Source organism: Sander lucioperca, chromosome 23 (genome assembly GCF_008315115.2).
Source record: "Sander lucioperca isolate FBNREF2018 chromosome 23, SLUC_FBN_1.2, whole genome shotgun sequence".
NCBI classification, from domain to species: Eukaryota; Metazoa; Chordata; class Actinopteri; order Perciformes; family Percidae; genus Sander; species Sander lucioperca.
In genome coordinates, this window is record NC_050195.1 from 16744955 (window position 1) to 16769295 (window position 24341).

Sequence of the window (24341 nt, forward strand, 5' to 3'; positions counted from 1 at the left end):
GTTGTGCATAACGCTAGAACGTCTAGGATACTTCTCCTCGCGTCAATGATGAAAAAGGATTGTCTACCTTGTAACAAACGTAATCATATGTGTCGTGATTTCCCTGGCAGACAACTCACGTCATGCAGTTGTAACACAGACTAGCTACAGCTAGAACAGCTACGTGTAAACGATGGAGATACTAAGAGCTAATTTCGGTTTCACTGACATTGTTCATACTGCTCAGAGAAATACATTAAAAACACAAACCTCCGTTGCTTCTCTCCTACGCTATAAACATTGCCTTACACTATTAATCTCGTACAATATACAGAATAACGATAGTACTGATACTTTGCTAACATTAGCTTGCATATGGTTTGGGAACCTGATAGCTGATGTTAGCAATGAAATGGTACCAAAATAACGTAAAACTATTATTACACTGGAAGAAACACTCACGGGCGAAGTCGTACTTCTCGGAATAATACGTCCACCGTAGGAGTTAGAACGCGCTTGGAATGGGAGGGGCTAGAAAGTAATATTCAGTTGGTTGTCATATACAATTTCACCGCTAGATGGGAGAAATTCTTACACAATGTAGCTTTAAAAGGAGAATTCAAGAAGATAGCTAAAAATGTCCTTAGACCTCAGAGGGTTAAAATTAGCTATAATGCTTTATTGTACATGTCGTGTTATTTCCGTCGTGTTATAAATTGAATTTCTTAGTCATTTTATAGGAATATATAAAGATACTACATATTACTGTCCTCAGGCGGTCCGGCAAAAAAATAGTGCGTTTAGGGTGCGGCGGTGGGGGCCGCATGGGGGCGGGGGGCTAAACAAACGGCAGCAGCCTGCAGCGAAAAGTTGAGACCGAATAAACTTTTGGAGAAGAGCTACCCCGTGTCACGCTGCAGTGGCCAATCATGTGCACATGGCTCAGACTTGTCGGAGTGTTTTGAGGTGGTGTGAGAGGAAACAGGAAACATCACTGGCTCCATCGCTGCCACAAAACAGATTGAAAACACCAAACGCAAACACTGAACTGTCCATCCGTCCGTCTCTTTTCTTTCTCTCCGTCTCCGGGAAATGCAGCTGCGTTCAAGTGCGGTCGGAAAGGTCTATAAACGATCTGACAGAAAAACAATAATTGTGAAATATCACAGTGATCAGTGACACTCCTCCCCCCGCCCCACAACCCTGCGGAGAATCAAGATCAATATGGTTGTTTGAACGCGCCCTTAGGTCTCTCAACTTTTCTTTTCAACATCTGTGTGTGCACACGGCCCTGCGGTCTCTTTTTTGAGGACTGGAGGGAGTTTACCTGCTAATAAGGATCAAACTGGCACGTGTTTTAAACTTACGAGGGCAATGGAATTCATCAGTATTCACATTTGATTTGAAATAGTTTTGGTGCGATGTTTTTATATTGTGGAACAAAGTACCTCAACATTTTTCATTGTTATAAGCAGGGTGTGATTTGTGAAAAAAGCAGAGGGTGGGGGGGGATGTGTTTTGATCATGCACAACAACAAATAACAAGCAAGAATGAAATGCCCCTTCCAATATCACCATGGATATAGAGCCACTCAGCCAGCTATGCCCAAACACTTATATAGGCACTTCAATATTCAATGGAAAATAATCTCAAACTGAAATAGCACAACATGGTGTCGATATAAAACACAGTGCTTTCAAGCTGGAGAGCAGAGTTCACTTTGTGGCAAAAACAAAATGCCTTCATCCAGGAAACGCTTGTTAGTTCCTCCTATTTTTTCCAAACCACCATCTTTTTCCTAAACGTAAGGAGCCGTTTTGGTGCCTAGCCAGCATGACGCTCACACAGTCTAAACTCCACTACCACGGTCCCTGAAAGGAGCGTCATCTGGTGGTGCCTGTAGCCGGCTCACAGTCACCTGTTGGCGGCTAAACAACTGCTGCTGGTAGCCGGCATCCTGGAGCTCTGTAGAGGCTAAATACAACCAGCAACTGCTGCTCAGATTTTATCTTTCTATGACACGATAGACTGTTCACGTTACAGCGCTTTACTTAGTTTATAATACTTCTATTTTAGGTATTTAATATATGGTGTATTGGTGAAGTAGCATTGATCATTTTGACACATCGGGCCTTGCTTAGTTTCAAAGCAGTGTTTCTAAGTCTTTACAGACTGAATGAAGTCCTCAGTGTGCCTGTTGGAGTACCTCTCTGTTCCTTGATGATCCGTTGCGTGACTTTGTCCACAGAGCAGATCTTGTTACTGAAGTCGTCCACATACTCCTGCATCAGCGTGAACTCCTCCGGCCGGCTCCTCAGGCCTCGTACCGAATTGGCCACCGCCCTCACCGTCTCCCCCATCCTGCTCAGGAAGCCCGGACCCTGCTTCCTGTGAGACATCAACTCCTGCCGGGGTCACACACCAGAGCTTTAATTAGCACCAAGCTCCTAGATGTCCATACTGGCCGAAAGGCATTACATATAACTGTTGTTGTACAAGTTTTATAGACCATAAAAAAGATGCCTGATTGCTCTTCATCTCTTAAATCCCTAGACTCAGTCTATCACTCCGCCTTGAGATTCATAACCGGTCATATCTATGGTAAACATCATTGTATTTTATATGAAAGCGTTGGTCGGTTGGAGAGACGTGATACTAGGGCTGGGTATTGAATTCAATACTTTTTTAGGCACCGACCGAATTGCCTCCCTAGTATCGAGTATTAAAAAAATCCCTTGTCATTAAATATCAAAGTTCAATATCTAAGGAGCAAACGTCATTAGCGCCAGAGAGCCAATCAGCGTGCAGCACACTTCTACCAAGATCTTTTGGAAAAACTGACTGGATGCTCTCGCTGTTTCACTTCCTGCCCGGCTGTCTGTTTTCCCTGCGGCTGGTGTGAAAATAGACGCATCTTCAGCTGAGTGGAGAGCCGCTTTACGCACGCTTCTGGGACGGGCCGTGGCGCAGCTGGTGGAATATCAAGCATTGACTTGAATGGCTGAGATTGCTCGCGCAGATGTGCCCGGTAGAAAATAGGGGTGACTCCTGGAACAAATTACAGCACCTACTTATAATCAACTCCCTTGTGCCTAGTGGACAATTTAGAAATCTGGTTTCAAAACTGCAAACTTCTACTTGTAACTGCTTTACATACTTGTACTTTCTTTTGCATCCTTAATGATCCTGATCAAATCATTGTTCCAATTCAGAAAGTTTTAGTGTCTTTCTATTTTTCTTATGATGGCGTCGCTCTTTTCTGTGTGTTGTTGTTTTTTTGTCTTTGTAATTTGTCTCGATGTCATTGTAAATGAGGGCCGTGCCTCAATGATTTCAATAAAGGTTGTATGAATGAATGAATGAATGGGGGAATAAAGCTGAATAAAAGAGAGAATATGTGACTATTGGGCTCCATGGAATCAACCGGCAGACATACAGTACATGTGGCTTAGCGGGGAAAAAACATTCTGCTCAACGGTCCTGCATGCTTGATTTGACATTAAAAGCATTTAAGGAATAGTGCAACATTTTGGAAAATACAGGTATTTCCTTTCTGAGAGGGAGATTGGAAAACGGATATCATCGTGTTCAGTAAATTTCAACAGTGTACAGAGTTGTACGAAGCTGGAGTCAGGACATAGCTTATCATGAAGAATGGAAACAAACAAACAAAGCTAGCCTGGGTCCGTCCAAAGTTCAGAATTCCACCTACAAGCAGCTCTAAAGCTCACTGATTACCATGTTCAGTCTGTAGATTGATGGATTATCAGAATCAGGATGTATTGGCAGGTAAGTGACACAAGGAATTTGCCTTGGTTGTTGGTGCATACATAAGCATATTGAACAATAATATGAAATACAATCTTACACAATATATAATGTTATATAATATACAATGTTGTGTAGTTACTTGGAATCTATGTCTGATGTAGGCCTAATCTGTAGTGGAAGTACTGCGATTGTCCGAGTATTTTTTGAGTAAGAAGCTTTCTAAGTAAAACCAACTTATCTTGTGTGTGTGTGTGTGTGTGTGTGTGTGCTTGTTTTACTATATTCGTGGGGTCCAAAAACCGGGGAATACAGTATACTTGTGGGGTCTGCACAGCCTTGTGGGGCCCAAAATGCTGGACCTCACAAGGTTAAAGGTCTGTTTGAGGGTTAAGACTTGGTTTTAGGATTAGGGTTAGAATTAGGTTATGGTTAGGGTGAGGGTAAGGGTTAAGGTTAGGCATTTAGTTGTGATGGTTAAGGTTAGGGTAAGGGGCTAGGGAATGCATTATGTCAATGACGGGTCCCCATAAAGATAGTGAAACAAACGTGTGTGTGTGTGTGTGTGTGTGTGTGTGTGTGTGAGAGACCTCTGCAGTGAGGAAGACTTTGAAGTGCTGGCTGTAAGACAGTATGGGGTGCACTGAGATCTTGTTGAGGAAGCGGTGCAGAGCTTTCCTCCTGGTCTCGATGAAGTCGTCGTTGAAGCGCTCCACCATGCCTTTCATCACAAACTTCTCCGGCAGCGGCTGAGGACACAGCCAGACACACATTCAGGCCTTGTATGTGTATGTGTTTCATTTAAAAAACAGTACAAAAACAGTAGTAATAGACAAAGTAATAACTGTATGTAAAGAAAATCTAGGTAGTGAGTAGGCCTGCACGATTAATCATTATAAAATCGCGATCTCGATTCACGATTACATTTTTAAATAACTTCGATTTTTTTTTTATTTAAAAAAAATAAAATGAGATATATATATATATTAGGGATGCACCGATTGGGAAATTCAAGTCTGAATTCATTACTTCCTGCATGTGCTCTACAACAGGTAGATAGGTAGATACAATAGGTCACCCCAGAGGTGATGACAAAGCCATTCATGTTAGTTACTGTTCTTAAACTAGATTAAGAAATGTTCTGCACTTTGTGTCAGGAGCTAGTTTTCACAGTGCGACATTGCACAGACAAAATTTTAGGACATACATTTTATCACATGTTCAACAATTCTTTAAGCGTGTGCATCATAGGGACAATTTGGGCTCTTTAATTTTTCAATCATGTTTTTTTTTTTAATGACTTTGATTCTCATTTAATTTTACGAGCCGACTGCATCACAAACGCTACTACTTTCTTCTGTGAATTTTAAACAGACTGTATAAAATAGGTTTTAAAGCGCTCCCAAGCGCTGCAGTGCTCTCCCTTCTCATCATTGTAGCCTCTATGTTTACAGGCTTGTGGTGATGCGCAATGTGCTATAGGTGCCAAAAAAAAATCTATGTTTGGTACTGCCATTTGTTTTGTTTTGTCATGGTTCATGTGTGTAATAAACATTACACTTTGTGAGAAAAAAATCGTGGAAAAAAATCGTGATTCATATTTTTCCCCGAATTGTGCAGGCCTAGTAATGAGCTAGTTTTATTCTGGACATCTCAATCTCAAGAGGGTTTTATTGCTTTTCTGACCTGATGGCATTCGATATCGCTCTAAATCATAGACTGTAAAAATAATAGACGAAGCTTCCGGTTGGGGTAAATCATCCCCGTGAAACATCCCAGAACTCTGGTCCAAGTGGACTGCAGATGCGTCGAGCAGCTGGTGTGGTGTGCCGATACGTACGTGGACAATGAGTGTCGGGTGGTTTTCTTCCAGTCTGCTTCGGAGCCACAGGAAGTCCTGGTAGCGCCGGCGCACCTCGAACTCACTGGAATCAAACTCGCTCCGCGTGGTCTAGAGAGAGAGGTTACAAATCAGGACCAAGACAACAGGAAGCTTTAACCCTGGGATCTACCTGGAAGGGGCCACGCAATGCACAGACCTGAGCACATATTCATCAGGCGTCCCAGAATGAACTGAAAGCTAAACTACTGTAGGACACACTGACCTCAGAGTAAGAGTGAGGCCCAATCCCAATGTCCCTTGAACCCTCAGCCCTGTATCCCCAGCCCTGGACCCTCAGCCCTGGACCCTCAGCCCTGAATCCTCATAGACTTAACTGACGTCACCTGGTAAGTGTGAGACGCTGCAAGGGCTCGAAATGGTAGTGACCCTTTGCACGTGACGTCACACTCCACTCGCGCGAATTATGAACGCCATGACGGACGGCGGAAGAGCTATGCTGTAGATGGACGGCAAGCTAAACTTGTACGTTTTCGTTCGTGTTTGTGTTCTCACATTCACAATCTGCAGAGTAATCCTCACCAACACAAGCATGTGTATGTATTGCCTTTCTGTTTTAAATGAGTGATAAATAAAATTATCCTCAACCAGCTAGCTGCCGTGCTAACCAGCTAACAGGTCCAACGATGATGACCATAGACTGTATAGTCTATGATGATGACCCACATAACTAGCTAACATCGGTTATTCACTGACCTAGCTACATATCCAAAAAAGAAAGCCGTTCCCTTGATCATTTAACTTAACACACATACAAAAAATATTGGTTAAATTAAAGATGACATGGCACGGAAACTAGCTTCAAAAATGAGTTAAATGCGGGTCTGCGGAGCTCCTACCCCGGCTAGCTGACGAGCTAGCTGCAACTAGCTTTGGACTGCTCGCTAGCTGCTGCCAATCGCGTCGTAATACCAGTCAAATCTTAACATAGGCTACACAACGAGTATAATCACAGATAAGAAGATGGCTAGATGTTACAATTATGTGTGCACGTCCCAGAGCTGGGATGCGTTCAGGCATCCATTAGCTAGGAAGTTGCATTGGCACACCCAGTGTATGTGGGTAGCCACGACCGACCATGTCCTCTAAAAACATGGGCTACGTGTTATATAAATCTTTACTTAAGTAAAGAATAGATGTTAATAGAAAATAAACCCTAGATTGATGTCTTATCTTTGCCATTATGAGGTACCTCCCCCCGCCGTTAGCGTAGCATCGCGTACCTGTAACCCAGCCAGCTACAAATAACTGGGAAGCATCCAGACTTTTAAAAGCTTTGAGATCAGCACCAGTATATGGGGATACCCCGTTTACCACATAGCAGATCATGTGGACTGAAGTCGGGCAGACTCTGTGATTTAATGAGGTCCGTGAAAATGGAGGGAGGAAGAATCAAGGGTCGGTATCCAATCCTGCTATCTCCAACTTCTCAAAATACTGCTCTTTGTGAGCACCTACCAGATGCCATACCTCGACCGATAACGGCATGACAACTTGTCATTCAATAGAAGAAGCCATATAAAGCCATAAATACAGTTTATTTAGTGTTATGTATTTCAAACTGATTGAAACTATGAAACTTTCCGCTCGTCCACTACTGTTTAACCTGTGCTTCCGCCGTCCGTCATGGCGCCGTCACGTGGTCGTGTGACGTGTTTGCAAAGGGTCAATAAATAGGAATGAGACTGCACTTTGTGACATATCATGTTACCTCGATGGCACCAAAACATGTTACATACAATTGTGGGTTTGGGACATTTCACTTTACATTTTTTACTTTCTTCACGGCCTGAAGGGGCCAACTGCCTAAAAGCAGTTAGGAAATCATTCCCATTCCCATCCACATGACATTTGGGCAAACGCCGGTTTACTGCGGCTCTGTGTGTGGTTTGTCTAAGACAAGGCCGCCCAATTTGGGGAACTTCGTTTTGGCCCTCCATGTAATTCGACTTGACTCATGCTTATTCTAATAATACATTATCATATATACATTATTATTAATAATACGTTATTTTCCTCTTAATTTGAAAGTTCTGTGAAATCGTAATCGTAATGACTACAAAACACACATTTTAGGCAGCTAAAAAGTACTTAATTTGTCTACATTAATCCAGTGTTTCCTCTAGAATTTTTTTCAGCAGTGGCGGGGGGGTGTTGTTGAACGTCAAAAAGTACGAGCTTATCTGCTAATGTTTGCTACCGACCATTACCTTGAAACCATGCAGCAAATAGACGGTACAGTAGGGTGATTTAACGTCACCGCTCATTTTACACACAGTTTAACAATAAAACAAAATGCTGAGTGAACATTGCGTTTTTCATGTTGGTTTTGAGCGGTATGCACCCCCAGTAACCTGGAAAACGGTTTTAAAACAGTAACGTTAATACAGCGTGTCAGAGGCAGAGGGACCGTCACCGCAGCGTTCGCTAACGTTAGCTAACGTTAGCTTCTCGTCTCATCTGGGGTCTGATAAACAGTAAATTCGTCAACTTCAGTGTCCACAATGCTATTTCCCAATAAACTGTAGCTGTCATATTTCACGGGACCCGCGTGAGTGCGGATTTCATGTCGCGGCTTTCGTCGCTGTTTGTCACTTTGCCTAAGATTGAGTGACAAGTAGTACTCGCCCTGTTGTTTTTGGTTGCCATGACTTCGCGAGTGATGACGTCCCTGTCACTGTTCCAGTTGCTCACAGTTCGCTTGAGTTCAGTAGAGCACACGGCTCTGCAGAGTCGTGTAATTACAACTTTATGACTTTTCATAAACAGCTGAAGGAGCGGCGGTGTGTACATAGCGGAAACATTGTTGTGCGTCTGCCCTGTTTCTGATACCATGGCGGCAGAAATTTTACTGTGGTGGGTAATATCAACATAGAGGAAACACTGTAATCTCCAGCAATTTAAAGCACAGTGCTGTTAAACTTCCTTTTTAAATAACGCACGCAAGTTTTATTTATGGAGAATTCCAAGAACTATGGTATTCTTTCTCTCTCCCGCTCTCCATCACGCAGTGTGCATGCACCTTACATCACTAACTTTTGAGTCAGCCAGTCAAGATGGAGTGATTGAGTCAGTGGCACACTGATAAAAGAAAACTTTGTAAGACAGCTGGACCTAATGTTGAAAACCAAAGACAGGCTTCATGTATCCCACTGATGATGCATACAGACATATACGGTAGGAGCTCCGCACCTTGGTCACCACTCTGTACATGATGAAGGTTTCGATGGCAGTGACATGGCTCTCTGGGTTATCAACGCTGACGAAGATGTCTCTGGCGTTGGCGTCCTGCTGCTGCTCCTCCTCCTCCTCCTCCAGTCTGTACTGGTTGACCATGGAGCTGGGAGAGTTGGGCATGGGACTTCCATCAGCCAGGGACGTGTTCTGCACCAGTGAGACAACACCACTGTTAGCACACTGTAATCTTTACAGAAAAACCATTCTGTCACTATTCATGTGAACAACAGAGTGCAACAACATGAAAGTCTGAGACTGTTGTCTTAAGTTAGTTGGTTAGTTATGTTTTATTTCTGTGTCATGCCAAACATTTTGGCCCATCCCACATGGGATTACAAGACACCACAAATTTACTTATTTAACAAACATCTTCCTGTCGTATATACAAATCATTCGGAGAAATACATGAATACAAATATATACATATACACATACATATATGTATATACACGTACACATATACACATATACACACACACACAAACAACAAATTCTCATCTACAAAAGTGTTTGTGTAATTCATTGCATCTTCCCATCTGTATGACAGCAGGCTGAGGGGAAATGACACAAAGCGGAAGTTATTGTAAAACCCTCAAAGATTTGGCACTTTGGAGAAAAAAAAATCACTCAGGGCTCGATGACTGAAATTGTCATCGTAGGTGCATGTCCACTGTGAGAGACATAATCTAAAAAAAAAAAATCCAGAAATCACAATATATGATTTTTTAACTATTTATTTGTATGATACAGCTATACATACAGTCTATCAGCTAGAATTCTGACCCTCAAAGACCTGTTAGTCTGCCTTTAAAATGTCCACCTCCACTCCATTTATTATCCTAAATTAGATGCACCTGTTTGAGGTCGTTAGCTGCATAAAGACACCTGTCCACCCCATACAATCAGTAAGAATCCAACTACTACCATGGCCAAGACCAAAGAGCTGTCCAAAGACACTAGAGACTAAATTGTACACCTCCACAAGGCTGGAAAGGGCTACGGGGAAATTGCCAAGCAGCTTGGTGAAAAAAGGTCCACTGTTGGAGTAATCATTAGAAAATGGAAGAAGCTAAACATGACTGTCAATCTCCCTCGGACTGGGGCTCCATGCAAGATCTCACCTCGTGGGGTCTCAATGATCCTAAGAAAGGTGAGAAATCAGCCCAGAACTACACGGGAGGAGCTGGTCAATGACCTGAAAAGAGCTGGGACCACCGTTTCCAAGGTTACTGTTGGTAATACACTAAGACGTCATGGTTTGAAATCATGCATGGCACGGAAGGTTCCCCTGCTTAAACCAGCACATGTCAAGGCCCGTCTTAAGTTTGCCAATGACCATTTGGATGATCCAGAGGAGTCATGGGAGAAAGTCATGTGGTCAGATGAGACCAAAATAGAACTTTTTGGTCATAATTCCACTAACCGTGTTTGGAGGAAGAAGAATGATGAGTACCATCCCAAGAACACCATCCCTACTGTGAAGCATGGGGGTGGTAGCATCATGCTTTGGGGGGGGGTTTCTGCACATGGGACTGCACTGTATTAAGGAGAGGATGACCGGGGCCATGTATTGCGAGATTTTGGGGAACAACCTCCTTCCCTCAGTTAGAGCATTGAAGATGGGTCGAGGCTGGGTCTTCCAACATGACAATGACCCGAAGCACACAGCCAGGATAACCAAGGAGTGGCTCTGTAAGAAGCATATCAAGGTTCTGGCGTGGCCTAGCCAGTCTCCAGACCTAAACCCAATAGAGAATCTTTGGAGGGAGCTCAAACTCCGTGTTTCTCAGCGACAGCCCAGAAACCTGACTGATCTAGAGAAGATCAGTGGGCCAAAATCCCTCCTGCAGTGTGTGCAAACCTGGTGAAAAACTACAGAAAACGTTTGACCTCTGTAATTGCAAACAAAGGCTACTGTACCAAATATTAACATTGATTTTCTCAGGTGTTCAAATACTTATTTGCAGCTGTATCATACAAATAAAGAGTTAAAAAATCATACATTGTGATTTCTGGATTTTTTTTTTTTAGATTATGTCTCTCACAGTGGACATGCACCTACGATGACAATTTCAGACCCCTCCATGATTTCTAAGTGGGAGAACTTGCAAAATAGCAGGGTGTTCAAATACTTATTTTCCTCACTGTGTGTATATATATATATATATATATATATATATATTAAACTTAGCACAAAAAGTAAGGAAATTTGTGTTTGGTATATTATTTCTCTGTGGTAACAATGCTTTTGGCAATACATCTTATACTGTTGGAAAGCCTGTTTAGTTCCCTTTCAAATGGTGCTCCATTTGTAAGGAACATGCATTTGTGGGATGAGCAGCAGCGCTCAGTATGTGGGTTGCGCCCTTGACGGGCGATAATTGCCTCGTTAACTGCCATCGGGGAATAAAAATGACATTCGCCGATGATTATATGTGTCATGAACGCTGTGCTCAGGAGAACATTTTTTTCCCTCTTTTTATTTGGGCGGGGGGAGAGACCGAGACGGAAGAGGGCACCCGCGCACTCTCCTCAGTAACTTAGATTAAAAAAAGAAGATGGCGGTCGTGTGGCAATATTTTACAGTTTCAGAGAAAGATCAGCGTTTTGCAGTTTGCAATATGTGTTCCATTGAAATTTCAAGAGGGGGGGCTGTTGGAAAGTCATTTAACACAACAAATCTCATTGGACATTTGAGAAGCAGGCACGAGGCGGTGTACGGCGATTACCTGCAAGCTGACCAAAAACGGAAAAATGAAGCCGCCAAGAAAGCGCAAACCCCCGGTAAGACTCAAGACTTCAATTGACACGGCGTTTGAGAAAGCCAAACAGCTGCCTCCAGACAGCGCCAAAGCGAAACAAATTAATAACATAATTTATTTATTTCACTTGTTTTTGCATTTACACTTGATGTATTTTTTTTTTTATTTATCAGAAAAATATTTTTTATTGGGCCATGAAAATAATCTCATTAAGTTTTTGTTTATCAGGCTAAAACCACTCAAATAATTTTGTTGGGCAATGTACTGAAACAATCTTTTCATTGATTAGTTAGCAGTCAAAGGTTTTTGAATGTTATTTTTCAGAAAAGAACTTGTCATAAATAAGGTTATAACTTATGTCAACCAGAAAGTGACATTAAAGGTTGTTTTTGTTTCATAAATTGGTCTGATTGAATTTGTGCTCATTCTAGGATAGTGTGATCAAGAGCCGAAAGACTTGTATGTTTCCGTGGCACAAAAGAAGGAATAAATAACAAAAAGAAAAAACATCGGTATCGGCCATCGGCCAAGTTGTTATGTTAAACATCGGTATCGGCCCAGAATTTCCCAATCGGTGCATCCCTAATATATATATATATATATTAGGGATGCACCGATTGGGAAATTCAAGTCTGAATTCATTACTTCCTGCATGTGCTCTACAACAGGTAGATAGGTAGATACAATAGGTCACCCCAGAGGTGATGACAAAGCCATTCATGTTAGTTACTGTTCTTAAACTAGATTAAGAAATGTTCTGCACTTTGTGTCAGGAGCTAGTTTTCACAGTGCGACATTGCACAGACAAAATTTTAGGACATACATTTTATCACATGTTCAACAATGCTTTAAGCGTGTGCATCATAGGGACAATTTGGGCTCTTTAATTTTTCAATCATGTTGGCTGTGCTAAAGCATATAGCCTAGCACACATTTTGAGTTGTTTTTTTCTCCAAAATTTGGAATTTCAACCTCAGCTCCTATAATAATAAATAATAAACTGTGTAGCCAAAATACAGACACTCAGACCCTGAAGGACAGAAATGTCCCAGGGAAACTCATTAAAACTGCAATTTTCGATCCCACGGCCATTACAGCATAAAATCATACATTCTGTTATTTAAGGCTTTCAATCTGTTTTCCCTATGGGGCAAATACATGCTATTTTCCTGGTTTCCTACTGCTGTATTATGGAGCAGTGCAGTGTTTGATGCAATGTTGTTGCTAATCACTGACATATCCCAGACTGTGAAAAACAAAACAAAACCCTCTAGCATTTAGTATACAGAAAATAATTAATTTTTAGTTTTCATAACAGTGACATGATGGTAATGATGATGGGCATAGGGCATAAAGGGTTAAAATTCTGTAAATTATCAATATTTGGTAGTGATGATCAGGGCTGAAGTTGGTTAAAAGATTTAACCCAATTTAAGTGGAAAATAATATTACTTTATCATTGTATTGACACAGACATTTTTGTCCTCGAAGGTAACAAGAGGGAGGTTTTTTAAGGGTTAAATAGGAAAAAAGCTCAGAAAACAAAGACTGATGTTACACCTTGTTAACAACACACTTTCAGTAACTGGAGTTACAAAAAACCATTGGAGAGACTTGGTATTTTGCAGTTTTGTGAGACAGAGCACAGGCAAGTGCTTTGTTTTGACATGCAAAAGCAGGAAGTTCATTTAATTCAAGCATTTTCCTTCACTTTGGACAGCATCAGCTCTGAGCTCTTCTCACAGCAGCTCTGTGAGAAATAGGCCGGAACGTCGTGAAATGGCGAAATTGAGATTAGTCCACTTTGAAGACCAATGAAGATGTGTGTGCTATAGGGCTGCAACTAACGATTATTTTAATAATCGATTAATCTGTCGATTATTTTTTCGAATAATCGATGAATCGGATAAAAAAAACAAAACAAAAAAACATTCATTTACATCAACTCAATACATACTTACATACATGTTGTTTTAGTTAATAGTTGTGTAAAGGTAAGTAACCCAAAGAGCAGATACAGACCACACACACACACACACACACACACACTTGAAGCTTATTCATTACATTATTACCATCATTGTAGTAAGTGCAAGTTAAGTTCATTTGTACACCACATTTAAACACAGCTTAAGATGACCAAGTGCTATAAAAGAACTTTAAAATGAAATTTAAAAAGTACAACACACACAAATACTAAGTCAACAATAACTGATATGGGACAAAGCACAGAATATATACATGACAACAGACTGAAAAATGAATGGGCCAAAAAAGGCGAGTGAATAAAAACGTGTCTTTAGTCCTGCCTGCTTTCCTACTGTTAACGAGCTAACGCTAGCTTGTCATGCTAGTCAGCTGGATAACGAGTAAACACCACACCAGCACCAGAAGAGGGACGTTACGTTCCTCACTTTAAAACAGAACAAAAGTAGGATTCTGTAGTGACTTTACCCTGCTGTTGAACTCCCTTCCTCCTCATCAAGGACTCCAACATGTTTACGTTTTAGGTGCTGAATCATCACCGTGGTGCGCCCGTGCCATGCCGTGTCGCTTTTGCTTATCTTGCAATTAACACGTTTTTGATTTAATTAGTGTGAACTGCTCTTTTTTCTTTTCTTTCGCTCCGCGCCGCTCCGCACGGTACTCAGCTTTTATCTCTGCGACTGAGTGACGTGTCGCGCGACACAACGAATCGATAATGAAATTCGTTGCCAACTTTTTTAATAATCGAATTTTATCGACTTTATCGATTCGTTGTTGCAGCCCTAGTGTGCTACCTTTTTACGTATAAGTATTAAAGGTGCTGTAGGTAGGATTGTGAAGATCCAGGATTTAGCCAAACAATTTGAACATCGACAACTTCTCAGTCACTCCCACTTTTCCGCTAAAGCCCAAAACGGTCTCCTAAGGCCCTCCCCCCACGAGGGAGAATGAATGCGTGTGCATGAGCAGTGATTGACACGCAGTTAGACACCCCCACTGGCTCCGATTGGTGAATCTGAACAGGGAGCTGTGGATTTTTGCTAATCGCACTACAGACTGTAGGTGGTGCCAGAGGAGCCAGATTTTTTATTTTTTATTACCTGCTTCATGTAGTTCTACTCGAACATAGGGTCAGTTTCAGCAAATATGACAGAAAGTTAGTTTTATAACACCATTAAATTGAGCAGCTCAGTGCTGTTTCTCAGCCTAACCCTAATCTCGCATTGCCAGACCTTTCTCCGCAGCGATTTAAACCAATCACAATCGTCTTGGGCGGTGCAAAGCACTGGACGGAGCCCCGGTGTCTCTGCAAAACAGCCTCGGGAAGGAACTTGTTTTGGTGGAACGTGTGCACGATCAAAAGTTGTTTTAGTCGTGCAACCGAAAACTCAGATTGGACAGATAGTCTAGCTAGCTGTCTGGATTTACCCTGCAGAGATCTGAGGAGCAGTTAAAGGAGAACTCCGGGCAATTTTTACGTTAATCTTGATCACTATACTTTTTTGAGTACTGTCTATAGCAAAAACCACGAGCCGAATTGGTGCTAGCAACATGGAGCTTCTGTAGCTAATGCCCAGAGCTCCCATTAGCTAAAACGGCAGTTATGGGGGCATAAGCTAAAGAGTGCCTTTGTGCCTCTTAACAGACTCAAAATGCTATTAAAATGTCTGCGCAACATGAACAGGGCCCTCTGGGCCCATCTGGCGTTGGTGAGTAGGAGTCTTGTCCGTGTCGATCGTTGTGGTTTCCTTAGCCGGACTAGCATGCCCGGCCGGCGTCCCTGCCTCTGCTTCCTCCCCGCCCTCCTGGCTTCACGCGGCCGACAACAATCCAACGAGCGCCCACTGGTCTGGTGGATGTCTTCCAGAAGACCGTTCAAGCCTTCGCCGCGAAAAATTGTATTTTATTTCCCCCTCAAAAATAGGTAATTGAGCACTGTAGTGGTTATGACCATATTAGTGACTATGCTACATGGAAACGGACCAAATTATGTTTGGGTCCTGTACAGTAAAATAGTGTTTTAGACGGCTAGCTGTAGTCTCGCTAAGTCCCGTGGGAATTCAGTTGTAGCAGTACCTATTTTTGAGGGGGAAATAAAATACGATTTTTCGCGGCGAAGGCTTGAACGGTCTTCTGGAAGACATCCACCAGACCAGCGGGCGCTCGTTGGATTGTTGTTGGACGCATGAAGCCAGGAGGGCGGGGAGGAAGCAGAGGCAGGGACGCCAGCCGGGCATGCTAGTCCGGCTAAGGAAACCACAACGATCGACACGGACAAGACTCCTACTCACCAACGCCAGATGGATTGCACACTAAATGGATATTTATGTTACAAATACACACGGGACTGCAGCGTGATGATTATTACCGAAGCCTGGCTGAACACACTCACTCATCCCAGACGGCAGCTAGCAGCTAACAGGGTATGTGAATTTCAACAATGGCTAAGTTGCTAAACGCATCTTGTTGTCATGTAAGGGCCCTGTTCATGTTGCACAGACATTTTAATAGCATTTTGAGTCTGTTAAGAGGCACAAAGGCACTCTTTAGCTTATGCCCCCATAACTGCCGTTTTAGCTAACGGGAGCTCTGGGCATTAGCTACAGAAGCTCCATGTTGCTAGCACCAATTCGGCTCGTGGTTTTTGCTATAGACAGTACTCAAAAAAGTATAGTGATCAAGATTAACGTAAAAATTGCCCGGAGTTCTCCTTTAACCATAGTCCTCAGAAATCCACCGGAGGTTAGAATGCCAACACAAAGAAAGAAGAAGGGGACGGACATCCGACCAAAAAGAAGGACATCCGGAAGAATTTCCGGCGGCACCGGAGCAATCCCGGAAGTGGAACGTTGTGGATAAAGACTAGCCTGGTAAAGACTACAGCATGAACTGTGAGCTGTGGTGTGTCAGTTTGTGTGTGGTCTGTCCTTAACCCTTGGGTTTTCTTCCCGTAGACCATGCAAGGTTTTGTTTTTCTGGGTCAAAATTTTTAAATTAAAACTATTTTTTGGTCAACTTATTGGTTGTTTTTTTTTTTCCCCCGACACGTCGCTTTTCCCCAACGTTTTTGTCACTTTTTTCGACATAATTGTCACTTTTTTCCCCAAGTTTTTTGTCACCTTTCGCAATGTTTTTGTCGATCTTTTCTGCGCTTGACGTTTTTGATGTTTTTATTCCCCACGTTTTTGAAGCTTTTTCCGACATTTTTGTTACTTTATTCAATGTTCTTTTATCCATTTTTTTTCTTCAAATGCTATAAAATCGAATAAAACACCCAAATTCAATGAAAGTAGTGAACTGATCATTCATTTTACTTGTGAAGAGCGTTGTATATGGAACCATCCACGTTATTTTCTTTTGACAATTTGGTTGAAAGAAAACCCACATTTCTGATATAGAAACTTCTTGAAAATGAGTCAAATTTGACCCAAGGACAACAGGAGGGTTAAGACTTTGATACGTTGTAATGAGTAGGTCCACAGACTTTCAGACTGCTCTGGTATCAGACTGCTACTCTGTGTCCTCTCGGCTTGGATCTGTTAAAGACATTTCAGCAGTCACGTGACATTCTTTCCACGACCACAAATGGGCTTCACCTCCTCAATCGTGGTAAAAACACCATCATAGCAAACACTATTAAAGCTCTAAATCCTTTGAGTTGCAGTGTCACTGTACCTGGATTTCCTGTCTCACACACATCTGAGGTGTTGGAACCAGCATGTAAATATGTGGTTTCAATTTCAGCCCCATACACTGCCAAGAACAATGGATCTATGTTCTGACACATGGAAAGTACTAGGGAATAACTGTATTTGTACCATGGCCTGGGTGAATACCCATCCGACTGGCTGGAGGGTGTCCATAAAAAAGTGTTATAGGACACCTACTAAAGCACGTGTCAAACTCAAGGCCCGTGGGCCAAATCCGGCCCCTTGCAGATTTAGATCCAGCCCGTATGGACTATAAATACCTCCCGTTGCCAAGCGTGGAAAAGTCGTAGGCTATCTAAGGTCCATCCTATTTACCGGTGCAGTTTCCATTGCATAAGAACCTTAGGGGATGGGAATGATTGTTCTAGGTATTAGTATTATAGGTGTAACCAGGGAAACGCCGTCCATTAATACCTGACAATGGACTCCTCTTTGGGCATTGACTAGGGCTGAACGATTAATTGCATTTGCGATATTATCGCGATATGTTAAAACGCGATTTCCTAATCGCAAAGGCTGCGATTTGGTCACATGACTCGCGAGAGCAAATCAGTCTGCACTCCGCACAGAAAGCATCAACTAGTACGCTAACGCTACACTGTACCTTGAGCTGATTTCTGTCATTCAAACAACTCTGAGTTGTAGTTTAAAACTTTTACAGCCATTTTAATAAAATGAAGGGTTTTATTCTGGTTCGAGTCCATACGTGCAGTTAATGGATACAGACGCAGAACTGAAGGCTCGGTTGGCAACTATTAGCTAGCTCTGATTAGCGGTTAGCTCCGTTATAAAGATATGGAGTGGAGGAGCTGCCACTGAGAGGGGTAAGAATCAGACTCTGATAAATGACGTTCGGGGAGCTTTCACAGCAGCGTGGCCGCGGTGTTTCAACAGTTTTATTAGTACAGTTAATCCCACGGCAAGAACACCAGCAACTAGCTAACGCAACGATAGCCTCTCTGCACTCGGCAGCATGCAACTTCACGAGGGGGAGGGGCTGGAGGCAGCTCCTCTCTGTGCACTGTAAAAAAAAATACACTGTTGTGTGTGTGTGTGTGTGTGTGTGTGTGTGTGTGTGTGTGTATACTATATTTTTACTTTTTTAACTGTCTAGTGTGTAATTGTGTGTTGTTCATACTATAAAATGATTTATTGTTTGTCTTTGTTGAATAATACAGAAGACAAAGAGCTTAAAAAAATCTAATCGCAATCGCAATATTTGGGAAAAAAATCGCAATTAGATTATTTTCAAAAATCGTTCAGCCCTAGCATTGACCCTTACTTATTTACTACTTATTTACTGCATTTTGCATCTATCTGTGAAGTAAATTCACACACAGTAGGTCACACTGTCTCTGAGTCTTTTTCTTCCGTGTAACCATCCAACAGTGCAGTGTAGGGCTTGGCAATATATGGATAGTATATCAACATTGAGTTACACTTTACTTGAAGGTATCTACATAAGAGTGACATGACACTGTCATGAGCGTGTCATAAACATTATAAACAAGTCATAAACATTAATGACATGAATGCTTCTTTCAGTAATTGTCATTCTGTTTTTGTCACAAGAAGTTAGGTTTGGGTTAAAACATTTAGGGTTAGAGTTAGGGTTAGGGTTCATGTGTCATGACTGTGTCATAACAGTGTCATCTGTTCATGACAGTGTCATGTCACTCTTATGTAGATACCTTCAAGTAAAGTGTAACCCAACATTGATATATGAGACTAAATATCTTAGATTTTGGAAATCGTAATATCGTAATATGACACAAGTGTTGTCTTGTCCTGGTTTTAAAGGCTACATTACAGTAAAGTGATGTCATTTTCTGAACTTACCAGACTGTTCTAGCTGTTCTATTATTTGCCTTCACCCACTTAGTTATTATATCCACATGATGATTATTTATCTAAAATATCGTGTTAATATTTTGTGAAAGCACCAATAGTCAACACTACAATATCTCAGCAATATCGACATCAATGTATTTGGTCAAAATGATCGTGATATCTGATTATCTCCATACCGCCCAGCGGTAGTGCAGTGTTAGGTCAGGAGTTCGAAGGCCAGAAACAATAGTTTCTAGACCAGAAAAACTTCACACACGCGCTAAATGCATCCGCCACCTATGACACTGAATTCAATCAGGTGGTCAAGGGGGATGTGTATATAGATGCTCCGACACTATTGTTTATAGATGAACTTTAAGAACTCCTCATACACATTGGCTCAAAGCAATGGTTCAACATTTTAGGTAATTTCCAGCACAAAGTTAGATGCGAGGATTGCTACTACTCTCATGTCTGTCCATTAAATCTATGGCTCAGCATAAAGACTGGAAATAGGGGAACAGCTAGCCTGGCTCTGTATGTTGTTTGTTTAATCTGTACAAAAACCCAAGTGTAAAAAAGGCAATTTGTCATTTTACTGGAGATTGTGTGCCGGACTGTTTCTTGGCTGGGATAATAACTTCCTAGAGTCTCCACTGGTTGGCTACTGGTCCCGGGATACAGTGAGCCCATAGAAATGGAATGGGAGCATAATAGTCATTCCCATTCAAATCAACATAGCAGCATGGTCAGAGCGGTGGCCATTTTTGCTGTGTAATGTTGCCATTGCAAAGAACTGATCGTTGGAACGGGCTAACTCATTCTATTTTGTATGGTCAATGCACGGTGCTGAGCTGCTATTTCTTTCATTTCCCTTCAACTTGTCAAATGACCACGGAAAACAGTCCAATGTCCGTTCTCCCATTCTATTTCTAGGAATGAGACCAGCGTTTTTGTCACAACAGAGTATATTTGTCTTCCGTAGAATCGCTGCGTTTCAATGACTCGGACACATTTTTATCGTTTCCAAAATGTTTGTTCTTTTTACTCTGCTGGTCTCTGGCACACAAGATGTCCTGGCCCCTCTTTCTGTGCGCAGTCTGTCATGTGGTGTAATACACACTTGTCATTTTGTCGATGCAGCTTTGAAAGAAATTTCAGCTTTTTCGGAAGCGACGGATGTAAACGCTGCAGGATTGAGGCCTGAATCTAGATTGCGATCTCGATGAATCGAGCATGCCTTTCAGTATTGCTGTGTATTTGGAATGAGAAATAACAAATGGTAGAACAGAAATGATATGTTTACAATCATTAAGAAATGTTGTCCATCAGAGAGCACCGACCAGTATAATCGTACATCATAGTTATAACTGTAACAATTGCATCCTTCATGCTTTCATTGCATGGAAATACACAATTGGACACATTTTAAGGAGCACACGATTTTCATTCCAGAACACTGTGACTTTCAGCAAGTTCTCAACAGTAATGCACCAAAGTGTATCTTTGACTACTAACTGCGGGAGCCATCTGGGCCCTGTGGGCGCATTTTTAAATTCACCAACCTATCCAGATGGTGTGTGGGGTAAGAATTTGATTGAGGCTAAATATGCTCAGTAAAACGATTGGATTGGATTAATCCCCAATTAGTCCATCCACACACACACACACACACACACACACACACGTAAAACTGTTGCCTCAACAAGATTCCAAGATTATGAACATTTCAAGCAACCGATACTAAAGAGGTCAGCAGCGACAGCACAAACTTTACTCGAAGATTGATCATGCATTTTATATGAAGAAGAAACATCTCCAGCGATTGATTTGGACCCAAGTTACTGGAAAGCGTTTGGGGCGTGTGAGTTACATGATTTCAACAGAGGCTAGAAACCGGTTTGCTGAAAACAATAAATACTATGAACAGACAGTGACATCTCACAGGGACGGAAACCGGAACTTCCGGTTTTTAGACAGAAGAGATTACAGGTGACAGATTGGGAAAATAACTTCAGATGAGAACATTTGATGTGTTCTACGATGACGAAAGTACCCATGTTGCTGCACTTTTAATTTTTTTATGGGAGCTGTAGTTTTTTTTCTTTGCTCACAAAGTTACTCTGACTCTTTACATCCTGGTCGCAGAACACTGTTCTCATGATGCGTTTGTTTTCTTCATTTATGGCCATAAACTCTGCCATGTTGGGGTTGGGATAGAATCAGAGGTCGAGGTTTTCCTATAAGTATAAGACCAAGATGAGGAAGAAACCTTTAAATGCTTCAACCTTAAGGAGAGACTTAGAACTTAGAAGTGTTTTGTGCACAAGCAAGAAGAAGCACTTCATCCCCTGACGAGTTATTACGGAACCCACGGAAGACCCGCCCTTCAATAGCATTCACAGGCTACTATTGGCCAGGCGTCCATGCTTACGCTAGGTAACGGAACCCGATTTGTTCAGGTCCTATCCCCTGACCAGTCGGCTATCCTAAACCGTAAGTACTCGGGGTCAACACCTAACCCCAACCAATCGGGCTGCTTCGTAGGGCGGGACTTGCCTAGAAGTTACGTGAATCACAACACAGGACTTTCACCCAGGAGACCGGGGATTGTGTCCCACGTGTCAGGATTCCTAAACCAACGGTCCCGTTGTTCTTTTCTTAAACTCAACCCATCCGCTGTATACGGCTGTCCCGTTCTTCTTTTCCTAAACGCAAACCGTTGTTGTCCCACCCACCCATGACCTTTTCCTTAACTTAAGGGGCCGTGTTCATTTCACGGAATTATTCCGTAGGCCCATCACGGAATTTTCGGCGATTCCGTGACACTGCCACAGATTTTGAGTTAAGGGGCCGTATTTTAAAAACGAAATGTTGGCAAGTATGTAGTAGCCTATGCTGATAACTGTGTGCGTGCATGTCATTGACGAATATAGGGAGGACATTAATTTTTTTTCAACTTCATTTAAGTTCCCTGTTATAGACTAACAGTATTATAACAAGCAATATTAAAAATATCCAGTTTATTCCCTTTAAATACCCATGGAAAGTTTCCAACTTTGAAAATTCCTGGAATTTTGAAACCCTACGTGGGATCCATAATAACGCTCCCCTGACTACTTCTTCTGTTTTTTGACACATCCAGTGTGTGCTATGTTCATCAAATGGTGCAATGCTTTGCAACTTTGGACAGTGTGTTGCACTGTTCACTTTATTACATATTTTTTTAAATGTGGCCAATATTAGATGCATGCGCAAAAGACCAATAACAAGGACGACACATGCTGTTGTATGGAAGTAAACATGGAGGCCACTGAAGTCAGCGTTTACGGTTTCATTTCTAAGTCTATGTGCAGTTAGTAGAAGCCAGCGAAAATTGGGGAGCAGATGGTAACGAGGACGAGGAGAAAGAGAGCCACATTTTTTTCCATGACTGTTTGTGGAGCGATGGCTGCTGCTTCTGTACGGAGGTGGGTGTGGATGAGGAGTTGGGAGCCGGGAGTGGTGGGATGATATGACTTCTCCCAGACCAGAACTGTAACGAATGTCGACCTAGAGTGATGTAAAATTTGCATGAATTCCGATACGACTGTTCAGACTGAGGTCGCATTGCAAAATATCCAATCTGTATCTGATTTAGGAGCAGGTATGAAAGTGACCAAAATCAGAATTGAAAAGATCAGATTGCATGGGATTTCTGCTGTTCACACTGTTCACAGATCCAAGTCACGTAGAGCAAGAAAAAAAAACATATTTGTGAAACTTTTGCCAGAAGTCTGAACGTTTCCTTTCTTCACACTACTATTACTGACACTTTCAATGTGAATAATTGAGTGCAAAACCCAGGAGGGAATGTCTGAGAATGTGTGCCGTTATCTCCATATTCAAACAATACCCCCCCCATTTCTATGACAGTGTGGTTGTTTTGATTTCCGACGTGGACAGATGACACATCCTTCAAACTTTTTTTCAAGACTAACTGTACGTACACACCGCCGCCGACTTGAGCTTCAAAGAAACTCTGGCCGCCCGGTCAAGGACGCTTGTCAAAAAGTACGGGGAAGCTGTTTGACGCTTTGGCCGCTCTGACGTAGCAGCATTCTATGTTCATCATGGAAAAAGCACAAGCAGCCACTGCACGGCCAATACATTGACACTAGAAAACTTTTATAAAGTACATATATAATGACAGAATTTTTATTGGTTGTTGGTCGCAGCGGTGTCTGTTAGCAGTTAGCTCGCTCGTTAGCCGCTGAACCGCAGCAGCATGCAGGCAGAGCGAGCTGCCGCCAGCTGTTGATCCGTGCAGGACTTCACCGTGAGCGGACTGTTTAGAGACCATGTGACCGGCAGGTAACGTTAACTGGTCCCTATACGCAAATATCATAAATGATAGGGAACCCAGCAATGGCGATGATGAGCTTTTCCTCCTTTTTCTCGGAACTAATGTTGTTGTAGGAACGAAAGTTTACATCGTATGTTTCTCCGGAATCAGCCAGCGCGAAGGACGTCTATATTCCGATTGGTTGCTGGCGTTTGCCGCTGCTTGCCGCTGAACCGCGTCATAGCTCATTACCATAAAGTTGACCTACTTTCAACTTTCTGATTGACGCTCTGGTCGCTCAAAACGCCCAAAACGCGACGACGACAGATTTGCCACTCCTTGCAGGTGAGAGAAGCAGCTTCCATTGAAAATGAATAACTTCCGGTATCTTTAGAAGATCAAGTCGGCGGCGGTGTGTACGTACAGTAACCTGACCCTTCAGCTTAATATATTTATGTATAGTTTCTCTTTTTACATGTCTTTATCTGCTTTTGTTGGATTTTGCGATTATCGGGGCCGATATTTGGCAATTTGCAGATGTTCTGTGTCTGTGTTTTATTTTACAGATAAGCGATGAAGGGAATTATTCAAAAGTGCCCTACCTGGCTCGCTACAACTCTGTTAGCAGTCTGCAACGCTTGCAATAAACTGTTAGCATGTTTAGACTTCAGGAAGATGTTGGTTTTTATGTATTCATTTTTTTGGACTGGGTATTATGTTCAAAGTTTCACTTTTATTAAATGATTGCTAAAGCATTTAATCAAACTTCTGTGTTGGAGTTTGTAACATTCCAAAATCTTAAATCAACTAAGACTTTCATTTTTACAATAAACGCATTATTAAT

General features: G+C 42.1%; 1 protein-coding gene across 1 annotated transcript in view; it reads right to left on the reverse strand.

The window, feature by feature from the left end:
• Window positions 1-24341, reverse strand: part of snx7 (sorting nexin 7) — a 62286-nt gene that overhangs the window by 31550 nt on the left and 6395 nt on the right. Inside the window, exons 2-5 of the mRNA XM_031300141.2 lie at window positions 8841-9032; window positions 5589-5699; window positions 4339-4497; window positions 2187-2385 (exon numbers count right to left, since the gene is read on the reverse strand). Coding sequence (XP_031156001.1) covers window positions 2187-2385; window positions 4339-4497; window positions 5589-5699; window positions 8841-9032 — 661 coding nt within the window. The remainder of the gene's footprint in view (window positions 1-2186; window positions 2386-4338; window positions 4498-5588; window positions 5700-8840; window positions 9033-24341) is intronic.